The sequence below is a fragment of the Electrona antarctica genome (assembly GCF_951216825.1).
Source record: "Electrona antarctica genome assembly, chromosome: 21".
In the NCBI taxonomy this organism is placed as follows: domain Eukaryota; kingdom Metazoa; phylum Chordata; class Actinopteri; order Myctophiformes; family Myctophidae; genus Electrona; species Electrona antarctica.
Window position 1 is genome coordinate 3390266 of NC_136802.1, and position 13853 is coordinate 3404118.

At 43.0% G+C, this 13853-nt stretch overlaps 1 protein-coding gene across 1 annotated transcript in view; it reads right to left on the reverse strand.

Moving 5' to 3' along the window:
- Positions 1 to 13853, reverse strand: part of LOC306914528 (SLIT-ROBO Rho GTPase-activating protein 3-like) — a 153766-nt gene that overhangs the window by 86694 nt on the left and 53219 nt on the right. Inside the window, exon 3 of the mRNA XM_079491598.1 lies at positions 5885 to 6047. Coding sequence (XP_079347724.1) covers positions 5885 to 6047 — 163 coding nt within the window. The remainder of the gene's footprint in view (positions 1 to 5884; positions 6048 to 13853) is intronic.

Genomic DNA, 13853 nt, shown 5'->3' on the forward strand with positions numbered 1-13853 from the left:
CTCCCCCAGAGTTAGTGTCGAAGTGTCCTTGAGCAAGACACTGAACCCCTAATTGCTCCCGATGTGCAGGTTGGTGCCTTGCATGGTTTCCGCTGCCATCGGTGTATGAATGTGTGTGTGAATGGGTGAATGTAATGCACAATCTCTGTAAAGCGCCTTGGATAAAGGCGCTATATAAATGCACTATTTACCATTTACCATTTTCCCTGTTTACGGCCCTCGCCATAAAGCACCGAAGCCTGACGTCAATATCGGTAGAGGGAGCTCTAAGTCCACGTCGGGTTCATGTACTTTTTATTTGCGAAAAAAAGAGGAACTAACCCGGTGCTCAACGGAGATATGGACGTGGTGATGATGATGATAAGGTGATCACACGGAGATAGCAGAACGTGGTGGTGATGATAATAAGGTGATCACACGGAGATAGCAGAACGTGGTGGTGATGATAATAAGGTGATCACACGGAGATAGCAGAACGTGGTGATGATAATAAGGTGATCACACGGAGATAGCAGAACGTGGTGATGATAATAAGGTGATCACACGGAGATAGCAGAACGTGGTGATGATAATAAGGTGATCACACGGAGATAGCAGAACGTGGTGATGATAATAAGGTGATCACACGGAGATAGCAGAACGTGGTGGTGATGATAATAAGGTGATCACACGGAGATAGCAGAACGTGGTGGTGATGATAATAAGGTGATCACACGGAGATAGCAGAACGTGGTGGTGATGATAATAAGGTGATCACACGGAGATAGCAGAACGTGGTGGTGATGATAATAAGGTGATCACACGGAGATAGCAGAACGTGGTGATGATGATAATAAGGTGATCACACGGAGATAGCAGAACGTGGTGGTGATGATAATAAGGTGATCACACGGAGATAGCAGAACATGGTGGTGATGATAATAAGGTGATCACACGGAGATAGCAGAACGTGGTGGTGATAATAAGGTGATCACACGGAGATAGCAGAACGTGGTGATGATAATAAGGTGATCACACGGAGATAGCAGAACGTGGTGGTGATAATAAGGTGATCACACGGAGATAGCAGAACGTGGTGATGATAATAAGGTGATCACACGGAGATAGCAGAACGTGGTGGTGATGATAAGGTGATCACACGGAGATAGCAGAACGTGGTGATGGTGATAATAAGGTGATCACACGGAGATAGCAGAACGTGGTGGTGATGATAAGGTGATCACACGGAGATAGCAGAACGTGGTGATGGTGATAATAAGGTGATCACACGGAGATAGCAGAACGTGGTGGTGATGATAATAAGGTGATCACACGGAGATAGCAGAACGTGGTGGTGATGATAATAAGGTGATCACACGGAGATAGCAGAACGTGGTGATGGTGATAATAAGGTGATCACACGGAGATAGCAGAACGTGGTGATGATGATAATAAGGTGATCACACGGAGATAGCAGAACGTGGTGGTGATGATAATAAGGTGATCACACGGAGATAGCAGAACGTGGTGATGGTGATGATAAGGTGATCACACGGAGATAGCAGAACGTGGTGGTGATGATAATAAGGTGATCACACGGAGATAGCAGAACGTGGTGATGATGATAATAAGGTGATCACACGGAGATAGCAGAACGTGGTGATGATGATAATAAGGTGATCACACGGAGATAGCAGAACGTGGTGGTGATAATAAGGTGATCACACGGAGATAGCAGAACGTGGTGATGATAATAAGGTGATCACACGGAGATAGCAGAACGTGGTGATGATGATAATAAGGTGATCACACGGAGATAGCAGAACGTGGTGATGATAATAAGGTGATCACACGGAGATAGCAGAACGTGGTGGTGATGATAATAAGGTGATCACACGGAGATAGCAGAACGTGGTGATGATGATAATAAGGTGATCACACGGAGATAGCAGAACGTGGTGATGATAATAAGGTGATCACACGGAGATAGCAGAACGTGGTGGTGATGATAATAAGGTGATCACACGGAGATAGCAGAACGTGGTGGTGATGATAATAAGGTGATCACACGGAGATAGCAGAACGTGGTGGTGATGATAATAAGGTGATCACACGGAGATAGCAGAACGTGGTGATGATGATAATAAGGTGATCACACGGAGATAGCAGAACGTGGTGGTGATGATAATAAGGTGATCACACGGAGATAGCAGAACATGGTGGTGATGATAATAAGGTGATCACACGGAGATAGCAGAACGTGGTGGTGATAATAAGGTGATCACACGGAGATAGCAGAACGTGGTGATGATAATAAGGTGATCACACGGAGATAGCAGAACGTGGTGGTGATGATAAGGTGATCACACGGAGATAGCAGAACGTGGTGATGGTGATAATAAGGTGATCACACGGAGATAGCAGAACGTGGTGGTGATGATAAGGTGATCACACGGAGATAGCAGAACGTGGTGATGGTGATAATAAGGTGATCACACGGAGATAGCAGAACGTGGTGGTGATGATAATAAGGTGATCACACGGAGATAGCAGAACGTGGTGGTGATGATAATAAGGTGATCACACGGAGATAGCAGAACGTGGTGATGGTGATAATAAGGTGATCACACGGAGATAGCAGAACGTGGTGATGATAATAAGGTGATCACACGGAGATAGCAGAACGTGGTGGTGATAATAAGGTGATCACACGGATCAAAGACAGGATCAAGACATAGATGAAAAGAGAAGGATCCGGGCAAACAAAGCCTTTATTAACCCATTCTGACCTGAGATCCGATTCTAAAAATGTCTTCTACATCCTGACAGTTTTCTGAAAAAGCTATGTTTCTATGTCAGTCGTTCTTCGATTGTTCAAAAATAGCAGACCTACAAGCTATGAGCTTGTAGATCTGCTATTTTTCAATAGCTAAAGCATAACATAATGCTAACACCAAAAGGGGTTCCCGCCCGCCCAAAATGGGTTAAATTAAAAAGGGAACTGTAACATGTTTCGACCTACAAGGTCTTCATCAGGGCAAGAATGAATTACTTTTTCATTTGTATTGTAATCTCCATAGGGGGGATTTTAGATCACCTCATATAAGAACTGTGTTTGAAAAGTAAACATGTCATCCCGGCCTCTGCACTCATATGGATATGAAGAATCAACTGACGCTACTGTTACTGCTGCTGAATTAGTTAGATTTTCGCTAGAAACAGACTGTATCATTATATGACTGACTGACTGTCATAAACGATACAGAGACACTTCCCTGACAATATAACGATACAGAGACACCTCCCTGACAATATAACGATACAGAGACACCTCCCTGACAATATAACAATACAGAGACACCTCCCTGACAATATAACGATACAGAGACACCTCCCTGACAATATAACGATACAGAGACACCTCCCTGACAATATAATGATACAGAGACACCTCCCTGACAATATAACGATACAGAGACACCTCCTCCCTGACAATATAACGATACAGAGACACCTCCCTGACAATATAACGATAGAGACACCTCCCTGACAATATAACGATACAGAGACACCTCCCAGACAATATAACGATACAGAGACACCTCCCTGACAATATAACGATACAGAGACACCTCCCTGACAATATAACGATACAGAGACACCCCCCTGACAATATAACGATACAGAGACACCTCCCTGACAATATAACGATACAGAGACACCTCCTCCCTGACAATATAACAATACAGAGACACCTCCTCCCTGACAATATAACGATACAGAGACACCTCCTCCCTGACAATATAACAATACAGAGACACCTCCCTGACAATATAACGATACAGAGACACCTCCTCCCTGACAATATAACGATACAGAGACACCTCCCTGACAATATAACGATACAGAGACACCTCCCTGACAATATAACGATACAGAGACACCCCCCTGACAATATAACGATACAGAGACACCTCCCTGACAATATAACGATACAGAGACACCTCCTCCCTGACAATATAACAATACAGAGACACCTCCCTGACAATATAACAATACAGAGACACCTCCTCCCTGACAATATAACGATACAGAGACACCTCCTCCCTGACAATATAACAATACAGAGACACCTCCCTGACAATATAACGATACAGAGACACCTCCCTGACAGTAACGCCGAGACAGCTTGTTTATTTTTGGACCACAATGCTTATATGAAACCATTTTAATTAAGATGAGCCCGTGTTATTCTCCATAGAGAAATGACTTCCGTGAACCAGGGGAATCGAGGGGATACGTCAGGACTTCGGTGTTCTATTCTCTCTCCATGGGTTTGGATCAGAACGGCCAATGTTCTGACCTCATTTATGACTTGACCAATCATCTTGTTTGGGAATATGAACGCTTCTAGAGAGAGATCAGATGTGACAGCGCGAGGTAGTAATGGAAGATTAATACCTCCCGGTTTTTGGGGGAAATGGAAGGCGGGGCTTTTCAGAGTAAAATCAGAGGACAGCCCCCATGCAGATATAAAAAAAAAAGCAAGGTGCACTTGACTTGACACAGAGGACAGGTGAGCTGAAGATGCAGTTTTTATAAAGTGGAGTCTGCGGTTGACCGCTCCTCAGCAGGAGAGGCAGCTGTGCAGTGCACGGCTGCACAGAGGATGATGCTAATTTTAAGCTTTCAGCTGAGACTCACTGCCCCCCACACACACCCAGTACTGCACGCTGGTAGGGCTGCGCGTGCATTAAGTGTGCATGTGTGTTAAGCGTGTGTGTGCGTTAAGCGTGTGTGTGCGTTAAGCGTGTGTGTGCGTTAAGCGTGCGTGTGCGTTAAGCGTGCGTGTGCGTTAAGCGTGCGTGTGCACGTACATGCATGGGCTTTCAAAGTTAAACGCCAGAGGCAGAACGCTAACAGTGTTAATTTCGTTGACTAAAACGAAGACGGAAAATGTTCGTCGACTACCTTTTTTCACTGGGGAAGACGGAATTAAAACTAACTAAAAACTAAGCTATGATGACTAAAACTAGACTGACTATTATTGACAATTTTGTCAACAATAAAAACTAGAACAAAATGTTACGAAGGGACTAGTGGACAAGAGATCCAGTATAAGGACTAGTGGACAAGAGATCCAGTATAAGGACTAGTGGACAAGAGATCCAGTATAAGGACTAGTGGACAAGAGATCCAGTATAAGGACTAGTGGACAAGAGATCCAGAATAAGGACTAGTGGACAAGAGATCCAGTATAAGGACTAGTGGACAAGAGATCCAGTATAAGGACTAGTGGACAAGAGATCCAGTATAAGGACTAGTGGACAAGAGATCCAGAATAAGTAAAAGGGGGACCGCATGTAATTCGGACGGAGCATTAGCGCCTGCTCCCGTGCTTGTGGTTATGGTTAGGTTAGGGTTTGATGAAAATACTAACAAGTTGTGAGCTTGTAAATCGGCTATTTTCAGCAAGTGTAAAATCAGCCATTACGAGCTTGTAGATCTGCTATTTTTGATAGCATAACCAAATGGACCCTTATTACTAAATGTTTAACTCTTGAGAGTGTAAAATGAAACCAAATGGACTCGTTTCATTTCACGCTTTCAAGAGTTACATTATTAACCCATTTTGGGCAGGAACCCCTCTTGGTGTTAGCATTATGTTATGCTTTAGCTATTGAAAAATAGCAGATCTACAAGCTCATAGCGCGCCACCGAGTGGCGCGCTACGAGCTTGTAGGTCTGCTATTTTGGAAAAATCAAAGAACGACTGACATAGAAACATAGCTTTTTCAGAAAACTGTCAGGATGTAGAAGACATTTTTAGAATCTGATCTCTCTCAGTAACAACGTTTGGCATCCGTTTGGAACGGAGCGGAAGTTTTAGTGAACAACGGTTAACCTTTTTAAAGAGTCTGATGACGTCCTCGCCCACGTGCGCCAGGCGGACAATCACGTTGTTGTTGTAGATGTCGCTGAGCGTGGCGTGGTCGCGGCTCTCCCGCCGCGCCTGGTTCAGCACCAGATACCAGCAGTTGACCGTGGTCAGCAAGCTCTGCTCCTTCCTGCAAGGAGAGGACACAGTGGTCAGCAAGCTCTGCTCCTTCCTGCAAGGAGAGGACACAGTGGTCAGCAAGCTCTGCTCCTTCCTGCAAGGAGAGGACACAGTGGTCAGCAAGCTCTGCTCCTTCCTGCAAGGAGAGGACACAGATAACCCATTTAGGCCTGACGTCGAAATTTAAAAAAATGTCTTCAAAACCTTATGTTTCTGTATCAGTGGTGCTCAATATTTCATGCCAAGGACCCCAAAAATTATATGTAATATGCCTCCGCCCCCCCATCTGAAAACATGTTGTTCCAGGGACCTCCCCAGAAGCAAAGATTTGAGTTAAAATGTTAACTCTGTAATAATATATATATTCAAAGATTTGAGGCACATTTTCACGATTTTTCTAAAATAGCAGATCTACAAGCTCGTAGCGCGGCACCGAGTGCCGCGCTACGAGCTTGTAGATCTGCTATTTTTCAATAGCTAAAGTATAACATAATGCTTTAAAACACCAAAAGGGGTTCCCGCCTAATCATGAGTTAGTCTGTTCCTTTCTCTGCATGGGAAAAAGAGTCAAAAAGCACACAGGATTCATGAGTTCCTTCAATCAGGGACTCAACACTAGACTGACTAGAGTGGTCTGTGAGGTCTGTGAGGTCAGGGACTCAACACTAGACTGACTAGAGTGGTCTGTGAGGTCTAGACTCAACACTAGACTGACTAGAGTGGTCTGTGAGGTCTAGACTCAACACTAGACTGACTAGAGTGGTCTGTGAGGTCTAGACTCAACACTAGACTGACTAGAGTGGTCTGTGAGGTCTAGACTCAACACTAGACTGACTAGAGTGGTCTGTGAGGTCTAGACTCAACACTAGACTGACTAGAGGTCTGTGAGGTCTAGACTCAACACTAGACTGACTAGAGTGGTCTGTGAGGTCAGGGACTCAACACTAGACTGACTAGAGGTCTGTGAGGTCAGGGACTCAACACTAGACTGACTAGAGTGGTCTGTGAGGTCTAGACTCAACACTAGACTGACTAGAGGTCTGTGAGGTCTAGACTCAACACTAGACTGACTAGAGTGGTCTGTGAGGTCTAGACTCAACACTAGACTGACTAGAGTGGTCTGTGAGGTCTAGGGACTCAACACTAGACTGACTAGAGTGGTCTGTGAGGTCTAGACTCAACACTAGACTGACTAGAGTGGTCTGTGAGGTCTTTCTGACCCATTCCGAGATGGGCGCGGCATCTGGAGACGGTAGCCAATAACATCACTAGGGCCTAGAGGACACTCTGACAGTAGCCAATAACATCACTAGGGCCTAGAGGACACTCTGACAGTAGCCAATAACATCACTAGGGCCTAGAGGACACTCTGACGGTAGCCAATAGCATCACTAGGGCCTAGAGGACACTCTGACAGTAGCCAATAGCATCACTAGGGCCTAGAGGACACTCCGACGGTAGCCAATAGCATCACTAGGGCCTAGAGGACACTCTGACAGTAGCCAATAGCATCACTAGGGCCTAGAGGACACTCTGACGGTAGCCAATAACATCACTAGGGCCTAGAGGACACTCTGACAGTAGCCAATAACATCACTAGGGCCTAGAGGACACTCTGACGGTAGCCAATAGCATCACTAGGGCCTAGAGGACACTCTGACGGTAGCCAATAGCATCACTAGGGCCTAGAGGACACTCTGACAGTAGCCAATAGCATCACTAGGGCCTAGTGGACACTCTGACGGTAGCCAATAGCATCACTAGGGCCTAGAGGACACTCTGACAGTAGCCAATAGCATCACTAGGGCCTAGTGGACACTCTGACAGTAGCCAATAGCATCACTAGGGCCTAGAGGACACTCTGACCACAAGACCACTGATCTCCATTCAAACCCAGGGTTAGACAAACACACACACACACACACACACACACACACACACACACACACACACACACACACACACACACACACACACACACACACACACACACACACACACACACACACACACACACACACACACACACACACACACACACACACACACTCCCAGGGTTAGAGGTCGCATGCCTGAGGTCACTGTGTTAATGCACAGGAATCATGAAAATGGGGCAATTAGAGGACACTCACACACACACACGCACGCACACGCACGCACGCACACACACACGCACGCACACACACACGTTCGCACACACACAAACGCACGCTGCTGTTATAGCACGTGAGCTTAATCATCCTCACACCAAATTGCTTGTGTGTGATTTCATTTTACAGACGATTATGGAAGCTCAGACTCTGTGGTTTAATCTGTTTATCTGTTACAGCATCATTTATGTCCAGAACTACTCTGTTTTCTGCACTTCTGGACATGTTCTGATCCGGCTTGGATCAATAATGGATCTGATTATTGATATTCTACTGTTGGATCAATGGAACTAAGACTGTACAGATTATTGATATAACAAAGAAAAAAAGTAAATGGTGCATTTATAAAGCGCCTTTATCCAAGGCGCTTTACATTCATACACCGATGGTGGCGGAAACCATGCAAGGCACCAACCTGCACATCAGGAGCAATTAGGGGTTCAGAGTCTTGCTCAAGGACACTTCCACACTAACTCTGGGGGAGCCCACAGGGATCGAACTGGTGACCTTGCGGTTACCATCCAGCCACTCTACCGCTGAGCCACCGCCGCCCTTATATTATACTGTTGGACTGACGACAGCTTATTGGTTCACTTATGATCCTATGACTGGATGTGATGTTATTGTCCTTATGATCCTATCTATGACTGGATGTGATGTTATTGTCCTTATGATCCTATGACTGGATGTGATGTTATTGTCCTTATGATCCTATCTATGACTGTATGTGATGTTATTGTCCTTATGATCCTATCTATGACTGTATGTGGTGTTATTGTCCTTATGATCCTATCTATGACTGTATGTGATGTTATTGTCCTTATGATCCTATCTATGACTGTATGTGATGTTATTGTCCTTATGATCCTATCTATGACTGTATGTGATGTTATTGTCCTTATGATCCTATCTATGACTGTATGTGGTGTTATTGTCCTTATGATCCTATCTATGACTGTATGTGATGTTATTGTCCTTATGATCCTATCTATGACTGTATGTGATGTTATTGTCCTTATGATCCTATGACTGGATGTGATGTTATTGTCCTTATGATCCTATCTATGACTGTATGTGATGTTATTGTCCTTATGATCCTATGACTGGATGTGATGTTATTGTCCTTATGATCCTATCTATGACTGGATGTGATGTTATTGTCCTTATGATCCTATGACTGGATGTGATGTTATTGTCCTTATTATCCTATGACTGTATGTGATGTTATTGTCCTTATTATCCTATGACTGGATGTGATGTTATTGTCCTTATTATCCTATGACTGTATGTGATGTTATTGTCCTTATTATCCTATGACTGGATGTGATGTTATTGTCCTTATGATCCTATCTCTGACTGGATGTGATGTTATTGTCCTTATGATCCTATCTCTGACTGGATGTGATGTTATTGTCCTTATGATCCTATCTATGACTGGATGTGATGTTATTGTCCTTATTATCCTATGACTGGATGTGATGTTATTGTCCTTATGATCGTATGACTGGATGTGATGTTATTGTCCTTATGATCCTATCTATGACTGTATGTGATGTTATTGTCCTTATGATCCTATGACTGGATGTGATGTTATTGTCCTTATGATCCTATGACTGGATGTGATGTTATTGTCCTTATGATCCTATCTATGACTTGATGTGATGTTATTGTCCTTATTATCCTATGACTGGATGTGATGTTATTGTCCTTATGATCCTATGACTGGATGTGATGTATTGTCCTTATTATCCTATGACTGAATGTGATGTTATTGTCCTTATTATCCTATGACTGGATGTGATGTTATTGTCCTTATTATCCTATGACTGAATGTGATGTATTGTCCTTATGATCCTATGACTGGATGTGATGTTATTGTCCTTATGATCCTATGACTGAATGTGATGTATTGTCCTTATGATCCTATGACTGGATGTGATGTTATTGTCCTTATTATCCTATGACTGAATGTGATGTATTGTCCTTATGATCCTATGACTGGATGTGATGTTATTGTCCTTATGATCCTATCTATGACTGGATGTGATGTTATTGTCCTTATGATCCTATGACTGTATGTGATGTTATTGTCCTTATGATCCTATGACTGGATGTGATGTTATTGTCCTTATGATCCTATGACTGGATGTGATGTTATTGTCCTTATGATCCTATGACTGGATGTGATGTTATTGTCCTTATGATCCTATCTATGACTGGATGTGATGTTATTGTCCTTATTATCCTATGACTGGATGTGATGTTATTGTCCTTATTATCCTATGACTGTATGTGATGTTATTGTCCTTATTATCCTATGACTGGATGTGATGTTATTGTCCTTATTATCCTATGACTGGATGTGATGTTATTGTCCTTATTATCCTATGACTGGATGTGATGTTATTGTCCTTATGATCCTATGACTGAATGTGATGTTATTGGCCTTATTATCCTATGACTGAATGTGATGTTATTGTCCTTATGATCCTATGACCGGATGTGATGTTATTGTCCTTATGATCCTATGACTGGATGTGATGTTATTGTCCTTATGATCCTATCTATGACTGGATGTGATGTATTGTCCTTATTATCCTATGACTGGATGTGATGTTATTGTCCTTATGATCCTATCTATGACTGGATGTGATGTTATTGGCCTTATTATCCTATGACTGGATGTGATGTTATTGTCCTTATGATCCTATGACTGGATGTGATGTTATTGTCCTTATGATCCTATGACTGGATGTGATGTTATTGTCCTTATGATCCTATCTATGACTGTATGTGATGTTATTGTCCTTATTATCCTATGACTGGATGTGATGTTATTGGCCTTATTATCCTATGACTGGATGTGATGTTATTGTCCTTATGATCCTATGACCGGATGTGATGTTATTGTCCTTATGATCCTATGACTGGATGTGATGTTATTGTCCTTATGATCCTATGACTGAATGTGATGTTATTGTCCTTATGATCCTATGACCGGATGTGATGTTATTGTCCTTATGATCCTATGACTGGATGTGATGTTATTGTCCTTATGATCCTATCTATGACTGGATGTGATGTATTGTCCTTATTATCCTATGACTGGATGTGATGTTATTGTCCTTATGATCCTATCTATGACTGGATGTGATGTTATTGGCCTTATTATCCTATGACTGGATGTGATGTTATTGTCCTTATGATCCTATGACTGGATGTGATGTTATTGTCCTTATGATCCTATCTATGACTGGATGTGATGTTATTGGCCTTATTATCCTATGACTGGATGTGATGTTATTGTCCTTATGATCCTATGACTGGATGTGATGTTATTGCCCTTATGATCCTATGACTGTATGTGATGTTATTGTCCTTATGATCCTATCTATGACTGGATGTGATGTTATTGTCCTTATTATCCTATGACTGGATGTGATGTATTGTCCTTGCTTACTGTAAGCAGAGATTCTGACCTCCAGTTGTGAACATACATGATTCATTTTGATCGTATTGTTCCACTTTTTGCTTTAGCAATGTAAACGCATGCCAATAAATCATTTTGAATTGAAATGTAATTGTTTGTTCGGTGACACATCTATTTTTCTGGAGTGTTTGAGTGGTTAATTAGCATCACATTAGGAAGCCAGATGAACAGTGATGGCTGTGCGTGCGTGCGTGCGTGCGTGCGTGCGTGCGTGCGTGCGTGCGTGCGTGCGTGCGTGCGTGCGTGTCCTCAATGCGACACTCAGTCAGATGTCCTGAAAAGACCTTTATAGCGACATCACACACGTCTCCTAGAGCACAGGGTTCTCAACCAGTGGTCCGGGGACCACCAGTGGTCCTTGAAGGGTGTTCCAGGTGGTCCCCATGCAGCTAAATGACGGAGAGTTGCTAACCAAATGGACCCTTATTACTAAATGAAACCAAATGGACTCGTTTCATTTCACGCTTTCAAGAGTTACATTATTGTTAAATACATTCATGAAGACCTTTAAATCCCTCCTAAAGACCCACCTCTACACCTTGGCTTTTAACCCTGGTTGAGTTTCTATGGTTCATGTTTTGTATCCGTTTTGTATTTGTTTTTTTGTGTTCAGAGTGTATTTAGTTTTATTCTTCTGTACAGCACTTTGTAAACTCTAAGTTGTAAATCCACTTTATAAATAAAGTGGATTGGATTGGATTGGATAAAGAAGTAATTCAATTAGACTCAGAATGTAGAAGAATTGTTATTTTGATTGTTTGCCAACAGCGTGGAATTGTGTCAACGATAACACAATATTCTTTAGCCCATTCTGGTCGGGAACCCCTTTTGGTGTTTTAACTTAGCATTATGTTATGCTTTAGCTATTGAAAAATAGCAGATCTACAAGCTCATAGCGCGCCACCGAGTGGCGCGCTATGAGCTTGTAGGTCTGCTATTTTTTTTTAAATCGTAAAAATGCGGCACAAATCTTTGAATATATATATTCTGTCAGAGCGAAAGTTTTTTTTCATTTCGACGTCAGGCCTAGATGGGTTAGTTTTGGGTCTGAGAGGCTGGTGGTCCCAAATGCAGAACAAATAATGGGCCTGGATATGAAAAGGGTTGAAATCCACCGTCCTCATGTCGCACACGGAGAACAAAGAGTCAACCTTATTCCTTATTGAATTATTCACGTCCTCAGACCCGCATTCCATCCTGGCACAGCTATTCTGGGCAGCATGTCCTTGTCGGAGGCAGAATTATAAAGCAAAGCTCTGGGATGAGCTTGTAGATCACAGCAAAGTCACTGGTGAGCTTGTAGGTCACAGCAAAGTCACTGGTGAGCTTGTAGATCACAGCAAAGTCACTGGTGAGCTTGTAGATCACAGCAAAGTCACAGGTGATCTTGTAGATCACAGCAAAGTCACAGGTGATCTTGTAGATCACAGCAAAGTCACTGGTGAGCTTGTAGGTCACAGCAAAGTCACAGGTGAGCTTGTAGATCACAGAAAAGTCACTGGTGAGCTTGTAGATCACAGCAAAGTCACAGCAAGACTGATGTTCAAGACGAGGACTGTGACTGCAGGAGGAGATATAATTCATGTTCTTTGTGTGCCTTGTATTGTTTATTTTAGAACCTATTTAAGTAAATTATAATATAACCCATTTAGGCCTGACGTCGAAATAAAAAAAAAACGTTCGCTCTGAAAGAATATATATATACCTATTCAAAGATTTGTGCCGCATTTTTTACGATTTTTCAAAAATAGCAGACCTATAAGTTCATAGCGCGCCACTCGGTGGCGCGCTATGAGCTTGTAGATCTGCTATTTTTCAATAGCTAAAGTATAACAGAATGCTTGAAACACCAAAAGGGGTTCCCGCCCAGAATGGGTTATGCAATATTACACGAGAGGGTGTGCGTTACGGGCATTAATAGCACGCACCCAGGGACGTGCAGAGAGTGTTCGAGGGGCAGGGGCTGAAATCCCGTAAGAGGGCACTTTGGGACAGAAATAGCAGATCTACAACGAGAGCTTGTAGATCAGCTATTTTTCGGGGGGTGCACTCTTTATCTAGTGGAGATGCAGGTGTAACGACAGAGCACCGAAGTCCTGACGTCACTGTCAGTAGAGGGCGCCAGTCCACAGGTTTGTGTACTTTTTATTTGCATTGTAGGGGGATTTTAGATCGC